This window comes from Puntigrus tetrazona, chromosome 25 (assembly GCF_018831695.1).
Source record: "Puntigrus tetrazona isolate hp1 chromosome 25, ASM1883169v1, whole genome shotgun sequence".
Classification (NCBI taxonomy): Eukaryota; Metazoa; Chordata; class Actinopteri; order Cypriniformes; family Cyprinidae; genus Puntigrus; species Puntigrus tetrazona.
In genome coordinates this window covers 12,530,204-12,543,129 of record NC_056723.1, presented here as the reverse complement: position 1 = coordinate 12,543,129, position 12,926 = coordinate 12,530,204, and the positions used below count along the sequence as shown (strand labels likewise).

General features: G+C 38.5%; 1 protein-coding gene across 5 annotated transcripts; it reads right to left on the bottom strand.

Moving 5' to 3' along the window:
- Nucleotides 1–787: 787 nt before the first annotated feature.
- ccdc136b (coiled-coil domain containing 136b) lies at nt 788–12,538 on the bottom strand. 5 transcript variants are annotated; one of them, XM_043227208.1, is made up of 10 exons: nt 12,411–12,538; nt 10,240–10,355; nt 7,700–7,936; nt 6,654–6,728; nt 5,660–5,962; nt 4,734–4,845; nt 3,977–4,241; nt 3,768–3,899; nt 2,206–2,277; nt 788–2,122 (listed from the first exon to the last, which is right to left on the bottom strand). In XM_043227208.1, the coding sequence occupies exons 3-9, from the start codon at nt 7,902–7,904 to the stop codon at nt 2,272–2,274; spliced, it is 1,098 nt and encodes a 365-aa protein (XP_043083143.1). In that variant the 5' UTR covers nt 7,905–7,936; nt 10,240–10,355; nt 12,411–12,538; the 3' UTR covers nt 788–2,122; nt 2,206–2,271. The 5 variants fall into 5 exon arrangements, with proteins under 5 accessions (XP_043083143.1, XP_043083141.1, XP_043083145.1 ...); XM_043227206.1 differs by having other exon boundaries at nt 788–2,102; XM_043227210.1 differs by lacking the exon at nt 3,768–3,899.
- Between the last annotated feature and the right edge of the window lie 388 nt (nt 12,539–12,926).

Sequence of the window (12,926 nt, the reverse complement as noted above, 5' to 3'; positions counted from 1 at the left end):
AACTCCTTGAGGTTGATCTCCACGGTTAGCGCTCTTCTTCCTGACCTAATGTTCCACTTGATACTAGCAGAAGTGTAAAAGAAGAGCCTGAGTCAACGTACCTGGCAGCACGAATGTTTGGCTTTAATTTAGTATGAGTTTATAAATAGATCCGCGTAGTGAAGCGTGCGGATGATCCAGGAAGTCTAACTCATGTTTCTTCTCGACCACATTTATGTATGTGATCCCTCGCTTTCTAACAATTCTGGTAAGATTAGGTAAGGGATCTTTATTAGCTGCTGGAAAATCCTGACTCTAAAATATTTTACATGCTGTTCTCATACTGTGTTAATATAGTGTCGTCCAGTTTTTATATTCTTGAATGTGAAGCGATGATCACACAGTTTAGACACTGAAGGCTCATCTGAAGGTTTTCTTTCGACCGCTGTCATTTTTATTTTAGGGTATGACAGCTAAACTGCATATTTTCCAGATCGCTATTTAAAGACAGTTCAGGAGAAAAGCCCTGACTAATGTTCTTGAGCTTGAGTGTAGGTGGAAGAGTAGAAGAAAGGTATTTGAGGCTCTGAAGAGCTGTGAGGTCCATAGTATTTAGCAGAGACTAATAGAACAATACATTCAGAATGGACAGCATACAGTATATGTGTGTGTGTGTGTGTGTGTTATACAGATATACACACACACACACAGATCACAGGACATTTTTTTGCAAACATGAAACGTGTGTTTAAATACTTTTATCCACAGGGCAAGAAAGTACCCATATGTAAAGAAACACTCACAAATGTTTTGGAGGGTTGGAACTTAATTATTATTATTATTTTTATTTTTTTTATCAAATAGGGCTACAGTGGATTTCAGTTTATCGATAAATCAATACATTAAACACTGATGCCTCATCTAGTACTCTTCGAAATATACAAATATTATAGAACTTTTTACAAAATGAAATACAATTTTTGGTACCACCTACACAACAGAATAAAAAAAAAATTAATAATAATAGTAATTTTCAATCATCTCAGCTAATCTGACTCACACATAATAGAGATCACACGTAATTTGATTATCAGCTCAGTCATAACGCATTAATAAACAGAAGTCTGACTGAAATAAACTTATGTTTTTTAAATATTCGGTTTCATAACAAATCGTACATATTTGATCATATAAATTCTAAAACGATATAACCAAACAATCGAGGTCACTGGTAAAAAAAATAAAAATGTTACTTTCTTGAAAAAAAGCCTTTGATTAAGAGTTCAAGAGAATTTTGATAGAATTTTTTTATCACCTGCTCGAAATATGTCATTCTGTTCCAGTGCATTAACAGTGACTTCTGATGACCTTAGAAGAGATTTGTTAAAGTTTAAGAGATACAAAATTATTTCAGTAAAACCCTGTGGTCTTACATCATTGTATAGATACTGTAGACAGTTTCCAGGCTGCTGAACTATTTTAATTAACTTTACTTTTTACATCAGTGACCTCAAGAGTTTATGCAAAAATTATGACAAAATTATGTTGTTCACAAATTATGTTCTGGGGGCATAAAATATATATTTTTTTACAGACACAATTGTTGATTGTAAATCATTGTCATCAGTGTATAATTTTTTATACAGTTCTCTGTGGCGCAATATAGTGTCGCGTCATGCTAAAACGTGCATAAAAATATACAAAAAGATTGATTGTTTGATGTTGTAAATGCACAAAATAATTTATAAGGTATAAAATAACAATTTTAATTATTTACGTAGATTTTTTTAAATGACAACCTCCTTTATGTTTTTGGATGTTGCAATGAATACATTTTTAAAAGTTAATCTCATCTATTAGGAAGAAATATATAACATAATCGCATGATAATTAAAGGTGTTTACAGTAAGCCAGCACAAGACGGTGAATAATTCAAACGTGAATAATAACTAATATGAGGTACATGTGAAATAGTATAGGAAAAATATAAGCGGCGACTTTGTATCTTAAAAGGTAGTTGTTATTGCAAAAAAGATGAACAAAAACACAATTAAACTCCAGATACTGTAGAGGCTGTGATGGGTGTTGATTGTAGCTTGTGGTTTCATCGGGTGAGAACACGGCTAAGAAAAAGGCAATCAGTCTGGCTAGTCAAAATAAAGTATTTCCGGCAGTCATAGCAATACTGTCCACTAAATAAATAAACAAAAAAAATCATTTAAGTACCTTTTGCTCTCCACAATATACAGTACTTCAGACCACCGGCGGGCAAATCGGTGCTTTTTATTAGCATCATTCCTAAAACGGAAAAAAGAAAGAGAAGGTGATGGCGGCACAATCTTGAAAAAAAAAATGGCGTGGAAAATGAGACCAAAAGTATTTAAAAAATATTTATGTATTTATCCATTTGCAAAAGTCTCGGCTATGCTAAAACACACAACGTAGCAATAGCTCTAAATGTTCTCTCACAACGTCTAGGTCTCTGGCTCCTACCGCGCGATCTTAAAAGGACCCTTTCGTCCACCCAAACATTATCGGATCGCGCTGTAATACGACCATCAGGTTTCGTCGATGCCCGCAGGTCATTAAAGCAAAAAAAAGGAACGTGCTAAATACGGAAGCCAAAGGGCAAAGGGGTCCTAACCTTCGTGCTTAATGTTTGTTGTGAAACGTGAAATGAAATCCAGAACAGCGCAGAAAACAGGTGAAGTCGTCAACCTATTGATGAGTGATGATTAGTTATAACGATCGTGCTTCTACTGTCATTAGGTGGGCGCGCAATCATATCTAAATGACCATGATGGTCCGTGTCCTTTGCACCTGTCGCATCCAGCCACCAACATTTCACTGAAATCGTCACTTGCTGATGCACTGCTAATGATTTCACTCTCTTGCCCGCTGCGTAACCGTTTAAATTAAGAAGTTAGACGATATGGAACTTAAAAGAATTTCCGTAAATATTTCCATAATAAAAATGTCTATGGACTATTACAGTTCACCCCCCTCCTGGAAGGTCACACTGTAGAAAGGGAAGGAGACTGAGAGACTGATTGGTAAAAGGCTGGCACCAACAGACAGGAGGAGGTTCAGGTGGTAGGACGTCGACTGACAGAGTCTTGGGTGGTGACAACAGAGAGAGAAGCCATGGAGGAGGAATGGCTACCGATGGCGGCGGAGCCCGAAGCAGAGACGTGAGCCGATTGGCCAGCGTGAGGCAGAGGATTGGAGAGCCCAGGTGGAGCAGACGGTGCTGGTGACCGATGTGGAGGCAGGGTTCGGGACTGGAGGCAGAAATGAAGGATCTTCCAGCAAACAATGCAGATGGAGACTGGAAGACCCATGGCAAATCCAGCACACAAATGGTGGACTAAGGGTGAGGAGCAGGGCCCGACAGGAGATAGTGTGGAGATAACAGGCATTTAAGAGTCTTGTTTGGGTTGAACTCAGGAGTGCGCTAATAAGAAGGCCCCTTCTGATACGGACGAAGACAAATGACACTTAGACGTGGCACCGATAAGATCAGACTGAACGGAAAGGAACTTATAAAGGGGAGATGATAAAGATAATTAATGACACATACGCCTGAACCAAATATCACTATCAGACAACGACAGAAAAAACTAGGTCTCAGAACACATGGTAAATGAAAATGAACACAAAACGTCCATGGACTGTTACAATACCATTTCGAAGTTTGGTGGCAACAAGGTTTGTGGAAATACTGCAAATAAAGGCGCACTTTAAATAGGTTTCATTTAAAGATCATACAATCCCCCATCAAATAATACCTCTTTGACGTCAGCAGCTCTCTCCAGCTCTTCCCTGCAGCGCAGTAGCTCCAGCTCCAGCTCGGCTCGCTCCTTCTGACTGGTCTCGTACATTTCCCTCAGACTTTCTAGCTCGTTCTTTAATCCGTCACACTAACAGACGTAATCGAGCGAAGTTCAGAATACGTTTTCTCGTGAATGCTCTCGTATACGAATAATAATGGGCGTACCTCTCTCTGCGCGTGCGTGGCCTTCTCTTCCGTCTGCTTGAGCTGGTCTCTCAGGGAGAAGACCTCTGAGAAACCACCCGTCCAGCCGGTGGGTGTCACGGGTTTGCCGTCGAACGATATGTTCTTCTGAATGCCGGCGTCCACCAGCCTGCAGCTGGAGCTCATGTAAGAGCCGTCCGGCTCCGTCTCCGCGCCGCACTGCGTGTGTTCTCTCTCTTCCGTCTCGTCTTGCTCTTCCTGAACGGTGATGCAGGTGCTGCCTGAACTGGAACATCACAGCCAAAATAGCTCACGATATCAAACATGTCGTGGCTTTTGTAACACATCTGTTCGACGTGTCTCCATCGTTCTGTTTTTCACCATTCATAGCCATCTTTGCGCTCGTCAAGGACTGTTCATATAATACGGGGATCTCCAAAAGTTTTTGTCAACTGAGAAAGCTAACTTAACAACACATTTGCATTCTCTTTCGTTTAAATTAGTTTTATTTTACATTACGGTGGTGTAATACATTTTCGGTCAACTCACAAACTCAAGAAAGTTCTTACATTAAGCCCAGTTTGAGAAACCCTAGTGATTAGTGTAGTATATGATAATGAGATCAAAAACGGAGTATAATGGAGATGTAACAATGTTGGCAAGTGCATGATGACTAGTAAAATAAGCGATTCAACATCATTTCTGTTTTTGCTTTTGTTGTTGTTTATAAATATTAAGAAGCTTCTATTTCCGTGTGGATTTTTCTACTTCTGCTCACCTTCTTTTTTGCAGCATCTGCAGTCTGTGGTTCAGTCTTGTGTTTTCTTCTTGCAGCGCATGACATTGTTCCTTCAGATTGTTGCATTCATCCATCAACAGACCCACTTCGCCTAATCACGTAACGCAAGAAATTAGAACGCTATGACATTTACATCAACATTAACTGTATTAAAATGTTTGTCTGTGACACTTTTGATTAAAGCGAATTACAATAAATTGTACATATCCTGAAATGATTATGTTTTGCCTTAAAAGCGTCTATGCCGTCTATATCTATCTATCAATATCGACATTGCATCCAGTGCCCAGTTGTACCATTCTTTGCCCCTCGATTGGCCTTTTATTGACGGGAATAATGATTGCAAACGGTGGGATGCATGCAGTCATCCTCGCTTTCAAGAGTTTACTGCATCTTCACATAGCATTGACAATTACCCGCACCAGCAGCTATCCTCCGGGAGCTCTTCCCGCTGGACGCTGTGTGCTGCAAACTTTTTCCGAAATGCTTCAGGGCTCTACCCTTTATTAAAAGCAGTGTGATTTACGGTCATCGCTGTAGGACGCTAACCAGCTTTACAAATTGAGCGAATCCATCATGCACTGATTTTAAAATGATGTCAACGTGGACGGTTGAAGAGGATGTTTCAGACGTGGTCTGAATGAAAGCAACACATCTCACAGAAAATGTGCAGTTAATTGAATTGGATTTTCTCAATTTTCACCAGCGTATGCGCCATTTACGCCATAGGACCGTGTAGTCAATTGCACTGTAAAATAATGACTAACCACACTAGCTACATTATTAATGCACATTTGTTTCAAAAATTGTTATCTTCTTTGTCACCTTGAATCAGATTTTTCCTTATTTGTTTAAAAAATGTATAATGGGTCTTCATGAATGCTGTACTCAGACAGCGTTCTCACCCTCCTTCCTCTGCTGCAGACGGCTCTGGCTCTTCATCTCTATTTCCGCTCGAAGCGTTACGATCTCCAGCTCGTACTCCTGCCCCGTGTCCTCCAGCCGCGAGATCTCGGCCCGTAAGCGGCAGAGCTCCTCCTGCAGACTGGCGATGTCGTTCTCCCTCTCGGCCGCGGCCTCCTCCGCCGCCTGCTGCTGCAGAAGCACCTCCTCCTGCGCCGCCCGCAGCTCCTCCTGCGCCTCCAGGAGCTCGCTCTCCTTCTCCTCCTCCAGACTGTCCATCTCCTCCTGGACAGAGCGAAGCTGTGCTACAGGGGTCGGGAGATCATGGCAGATTAGTGGTGTAACGGTATGCGTTTGATCAGATCAAATAGCCATGGGAGCAGCACGGTCATCCATTTCTCTTTACCCTTTACCGGTTATAGCATGAAATAAACATGAATGAACATCTCATGCCTCATGTAATCTCTCAATTAGTGTTTCAACAGTAGAAAGACATCGTTTGCTTACAGTCTACAGCTCGCCAGTTCACCAAGGAAATTTGCAAATCATTATATTTTACTTTACCTGTCAGTGATGACTTAATCATGTAATGTACATGTTTAAATTAATATTTATTAAACAACTTATGACAACAAATAAAAATGTAATTATTCCGTTCATTTAAAAACATGTTTGCATGCATTTATTGATCTTTTTTTTGGTTCGATTTTTTTTATTTTTTTTTTTTTTTGAGCGTTATTATAGCTATTAAGTTTGGATGAGGTCGATTTTTATCCCTAAGGACATTTTTTTGATTGATTGAATTTATTTGAAGACAGAACAGCTTGTTCGGTAAACCATTGTTGTCTTAAAAAATAATAATACATTTGAATGAAACCACCAAACTGCGACATAACGAACCGTCAGCTTTGTGCGCCATTGCGTTGGTATAAAAAAATACACGCTTTTGTCATCTAATGTAACGATAATCATCACATCATCTACTGTCTTTGTTACCTTGCAGACGCTGGATCTGTCTCGTGAAGGCCTCTGCCTGATGAGCGCTAGCTAAACGCTCCTCCTCAAGAAGACCTAGACGAACATCGGGAAAGACACGTGAAGTAGCCGCCTGAAATATTTACCTCCAATGTTGTTTTAACAAGCGAGAGCATTGTTTTAGCTAATATCACCACAGATATGCGATCAGATATGCTGTCTTTACGTGTTGTCAAATGCGCTGCACTCTTGGGAGACTTTTGACCGATGAAATTAAACGACTGCACTTTGTAGAAATAGGGCGTGATATACTGTGTTTTTTCTGGATTATTTTGAATTGCGTTAACGGAAATGTCAGCAAATTTACACGTACATCTTATCTTGTGTTTCAGACCTGTTAATTCAGTCATCTAGTGCACAGCTCGAAATACTTGAAAGCTCTCCGTTATGAAATGGCGGCAGTTTAGACTGATCAAAAGCGAGCGGGAACGGCAGAGCCGCTAATGGATACGATCCAGTTTGGATAAAGGCATCTAGAGCTGGTCAGGACAGCCCGTCTGGAAGCTTCCCTCAGCGCAGCTGTCCTCTCACATGCCTGTCGTGTTACACACACACACACACACACAGCCCACGGTCACAGCACAGCCAGATCATTACAGGAGTCCCAGGAGTCTGTCTGATACAGCAGGTGACTCATTAAAGAGCTATAAATGCTATATATAGGAACTGTTTTACTGGGCCTGTCATTGAGTAAAACGAGCTAAACGCAAGGACGGACCACATTCAGCTATATTCGATCGCACAGGCCGTCTGTGCGTTTAATAAAAACGAAATGCTTAATTTTGTCGTTATACATTACTATCACTCTGTTCTCCTATTTTATACTGTTCAGTGCATTGACGCAATCTGTATTGTTAAAAGTGATATATAAATAAAAGGGACTGATTGATTGATTGATTGATTGAACATGTGTAACAAGTATACAATACAATTAAGTGTTAGCCTACCTAAACAAATTATAGGTGGACAAAAAAATAAAAATCTGATGTGAAAGTGCTGAGTTTCACCTTGCAGCTCCAGAAAGCTCTCTTCGTGTTTCTGAGCCGTGTCTCGAGCTTCTTCCAGCTCAAGAAGGAGCTGCAGCACCTGAGCCCTCAGCTCCTCTAGCTCCTGCTCCTCGGACAGCTCCTCCTTCACTGCGGCCTTCTCATCCTTCACCTCCTTCTCCTCATCTCCATCGTTCAGGACGCTGCGCTCTTTTTCTGTGCTCATAGCGCTTTCCCGGCGTCAGTTCGCTCTGTCGCCTGAAACAACAGCAACGCTGAATTAGAATGACTAGCTGAACCGATTAAATAATAATAAAAAAAATTCTATAATAAAAAGCATTTATGTGTGTTACAGCCTGCAAATGTTTAAAAGTTTAAAAATTTTTTAAATCCTTACTAAATTACTTAAGAGTCACTTACATAAATGTAATCATTCGGGTCTAATCAACCTGCATTTCAGATTTTGTCATATGCAAATAATTAAAGCTGATAGATAGATAGATTGAAAAAAAAAAAAAGTTAAAATTATAAGGAAAATAGTCTACCTCTTGGTACAGTTAACATGCATTTTGTTGTATGTGATATTTCGACCGAAAGAAAGAATTTTAATGGTGTTTTCCATTTCTGCTTGAGCAGTAGAATTTACAGTAAAAGGTTAGTTTAGTGTAATAATCTGATGAATAGCTCCATCTTGTGGCATAGAGGGCTAGATAGATAGATAGATAGATAGATAGATAGATAGATAGATAGATAGATAGATAGATAGATAGATAGAGATAGATAGATAGATAGATAGATAGATAGATAGATAGATAGATAGATAGATAGATAGATAGATAGATAGATAGATAGATAGAGATAGATAGATAGATAGATAGATAGATAGATAGATAGATAGATAGATAGATAGATAGATAGATGATAGATAGATAGATAGATAGATAGATAGATAGATAGATAGATAGATAGATAGATAGATAGATAGATAGATAGATAGATAGATAGATAGATAGATAGATAGATAGATAGATAGATAGATAGATAGATAGACAAATAGATAGATAGATAGATAGATAGATAGATAGATAGATAGATAGATTGATAGATAGATAGATAGATAGATAGATAGATAGATAGATAGATAGATAGATAGATAGATAGATAGATAGATAGATAGATAGATAGATAGATAGATAGATAGAGATAGATAGATAGATAGATAGATAGATAGATAGATATAGATAGATAGATAGATAGATAGATAGATAGATAGATAGATAGATAGATAGATAGATAGATAGATAGATAGATAGATAGATAGATAGATAGATAGATAGATAGATAGATAGATAGAGATAGATAGATAGATAGATAGATAGATAGATAGATAGATAGATAGATAGATAGATAGATAGATAGATAGATAGATAGATAGATAGATAGATAGATAGATAGATAGATAGATAGATAGATAGATAGATATAGATAGATAGATAGAGATAGATAGATAGATAGATAGAGATAGATAGATAGATAGATAGATAGATAGATAGATAGATAGATAGATAGATAGATAGATAGATGATAGATAGATAGATAGATAGATAGATAGATAGATAGATAGATAGATAGATAGATAGATAGATGGATAGAGATAGATGGAGAGGCATAGATAGATAGATAGAAGAAGATAGATAGATTGATTGAGATAGCTTGGAGAGCAGTTTGAAATTGAAAGCTTCAGTTTGAATTCTTTCTCTTCTTTTTTTTGTTACTTTTGCTTTTGACGGAGGCATCGTATGTTAAAAAAAAGAAATCAGAAACAATCAGAAAATCAAAAATTATTCCCATTAACAAAATACATCCGTTTATGAATGCATTGCTCAGCGCAGTTTCGAGTCCAGCTCCTGTTTGAATCACGCCGAACTCTCTCGTTCGTTATGTATATCGTGACATTTAAATGAATCAAACATAATGAAAAGCAGCGCTTTTGTGTGGTAACAATCTCATCCAGTCAGAGATCTCTACATGTGTGACGTCAGTGTGGGAATATTTCCATCAATCTGTCTCTGGGATGAGAACGTTTCATTAAAGTTTGATAGAGTCGGGTTGCGACTAGGAAATGAAGCGTTACATCAAATGAAGTGCTAGCTCTAAAGAGACTTATCCATGATGCGCAGTGCGTATCGTTTTCCTTTCTCCGTTATAGTTTGCAGCATTAAACTTATCAAACGTATCCCAGCACTCTACATTTACACAAACCAAGCTCTATTTACTACGGGTTTTCATCACATTCTGTTTGATGTACGAACGTTTAGCGAGATCCTAAAAGTCCTATTTTTTTTCCATCGGATAGTCTAGGTTAAACTCCGCGGTTTTCATGTCTCCCTATAGCAGTTTTGAGACTTACAAAATGTCTTCCCGCAAAACATGATCTTTAATTGATATCCTAATGATTTTTTTGGCCGTAAAAGAGAAGTTATTTTGCAGCCCACTCAATGATCTTTCTATCGCTGCAGGGAACGGTTTATGGCCGATGAAGATCGCAGGTAGCTCCTTGCCTTGTATCGTCTGTGAAAGAGCGGCTCCGAGCGTAGTTTAAGATGCGAAAGGGTGAGGCATGAAGGCCCGGTGCTCTCAAAAGCCCTCTTCTGTGGCACGTCCGTTAGGAGGCAAGCTATTGAAGAAAAATCAGGGATGAAATAAACAGAAGAACCTGGGCTTACCTTGTAACACTTTCACTCACAGCTAGTTGCTTATAAGTTTTTTCTATTATTTACATGCTGGCATTTTTTAGCACTTGCATTCAGCGTGACCTGCAGCGTGACCAGTTTGTTGTAAAAGTCGTAGCTAATGTTTTTTTAGTAGAGAGAATCGGACCTTAAAAGTAAGTAAGTAAGTGACAATGGCCGCATTCATATGATATAGCTTCAGCTCTCTTGGTTTTTCCATTGATTGAAACGATAAAATTGTGTGTGCGGAAATTTAGTTCAGGTCTCTGTTATGACAAACAGGAAGGGCCACACTTCTAAATTAGTCTTCATGTCAACTAATTTGTTCGTGGAAATGAATACTTTGCGTTGAATTTTTTAATGAATGTTTCTTAATAGTTCCTTTAAACGAGTCATGAACACCTTTTTTTAGGATTCTTTTATTAATAAAACATTTTCAACACCCGTAAATATGACTTCTGCCTCTATAGATTCCTAATTTGCTTCTTATTAATAGTTAGTAAGGATAAGTAATAGATAGTAGATGTTCAATTCGTACATTAATATGTGCTTAGTTAATACTAATAAACGGCTAATATTCTAGTAATGTGCATACTAATAAGTAAGAACAAAAAGTTTAAAAATATATTTAAGCCTTTATCGCTTTTTTTTTGCAGAAAAAAAAGAAAGAATTTTTATGTTCGCATATATTATTGGAAAATATTTTTATTTTGCATAAATGCCACTTTGTAACTTTTTTATTTAAAGAATCCTGCACACTATCAACCGCTGTTTTTCACATCACTGATAAATCTGCATGTTAGAATGATTTCTGAATGATCACGCGACACTAAAAATGCTGAAAATGCAGGTTTTCTCACCGAAATAAATCATATTGTGAGTATCATGACTTCCTTTGTCATTATTGCAATGGTATAGAGAGAGATTTCTTTCTATCTAAGAGCACTGTAACCATAAATAAAGTCAGCCTGGCGTTACGGGAAACGACAGTGGCGCCTATCTATGAACTGAAAGAATAGCGGCGGCATATCCACAACAACTGAACAGCATCTGAGCAGCTGTATTGTTATAAAGAATACCAGCCCAGCTATAACAGCTGGTTTGGACCAGGCCGCTGATATTCCACTTGTTTGACATCACTGAAATGTATGCACGCTTGCACGAAAGTTCAGGACGAGCTCATCGGCACTCAAGGCCTCTTTGCTCCTATGTGTTATGGTGGTTTGATGCTAATGCGTGTGTGTGTGTGTGTGTGTGTGTGTGGGCGCTCGGGGCACCGCTGCATTAGCGCGGCTGGGTGTTAGTGGGCGAGAGTGTGTGTGGGTGCCGCGAATTGGCAGGTACAACAATGTGCCGTGTGGGCGAAAGAGAGAACGCTTTGAAAACGGAGCGAAGGGGCGAAATGAGGCAGTGACTGTGGAGGAGGATCAAAGAAACCACATTAATTAACAGAAAAGAGAATGTGTGCAGCAACTCTTTCGAACACCCCTATTTGCGATGCGTTCACCGGAGATCCTGCTCTGTTACGAGTTCCAATGGTCTCCATTGAATGCACTTTCATTTAGTTTTTGTTTGCTTAATCATGCCGCACTCTCACAAAAGTGTGCTATTTTTGTGTTGCATTTACAACCTTGCTATCACAAATTTGCCACAAAAAAAGTCCAGTTCCGTCTGAGCTCCAGAACCAGCAAAATTCACTCGGATAGCAAAATCTCGACAGTAATGTACAGATATGCCGGCGGCGCAACGTGAATATGTATTTTCGCCTTGTTTTTCAGTAAAAAGATGCGTTTAAGCAAAGCTGTTTAGGTTACTTTATGTTTATCTTCTACTAAATGCAGGCAATTAGTCTTAATGTGGCAAATAGACTTAATATTTGACATTGTAAAAATCTAACAGAGCTGCCGATCAACAAAACACAGAACGCAGACTGAATGAAGCCAGTATGAAAAGAGCAAAACATGCAAGCTTAACACAGAGGAAGATATTTTTTTTTTTACCTGCGGGTATGAAGACAGCTTGTCCATGATAACCACGCCAGACAAAAGCACAGAGAGAGTGAGAAGAGAAACATTCACTCATTCCTGCCTCCTCTCTCTCTCTCTCTCTCTCTCTCATATTATGTAAGGGATCATGTAGAATCCTCCAGTCATAATAACCGCACAAAATATACCCGACGGGGTGATCAAGTCATTTATTACGTAGCTAAATACATTATTAAACGAGCATGAGACATTTAAGCTTAACTTTTATTTTTTCACATTTTAAAGTTCATGTAAAAAGAAAGCGATGACAGCTTAATAGAGTTAGGGACATGAAACCATATTTACCTGGGTCATTAGTCAATATAGCCTATATGATGATCTAGTGTTATTACTGGCAGCGGCTATTAAAATTAAGTCTAAATATAACTCTATTTACATATGTACAAATAGCAGTATTTTCTGCTGTTTATTGCAAATAGTGACAAATATCTGCACTTCAGTATCGTAATAGGCTACATGAAACAGTTATAT

Coding starts and splice junctions, on each gene's coding strand:
- ccdc136b (XM_043227208.1), bottom strand. CDS start 7,904: ATGAGCACAGAAAAAGAGCGCAGCGTCCTGAACGATGGAGATGAGGAG. Junction 6,729..7,699: donor GAGCTTTCTGGAGCTGCAAG/GTGAAACTCAGC, acceptor ATGTTCGTCTAG/GTCTTCTTGAGGAGGAGCGT. Junction 5,963..6,653: donor ACAGATCCAGCGTCTGCAAG/GTAACAAAGACA, acceptor CGACCCCTGTAG/CACAGCTTCGCTCTGTCCAG.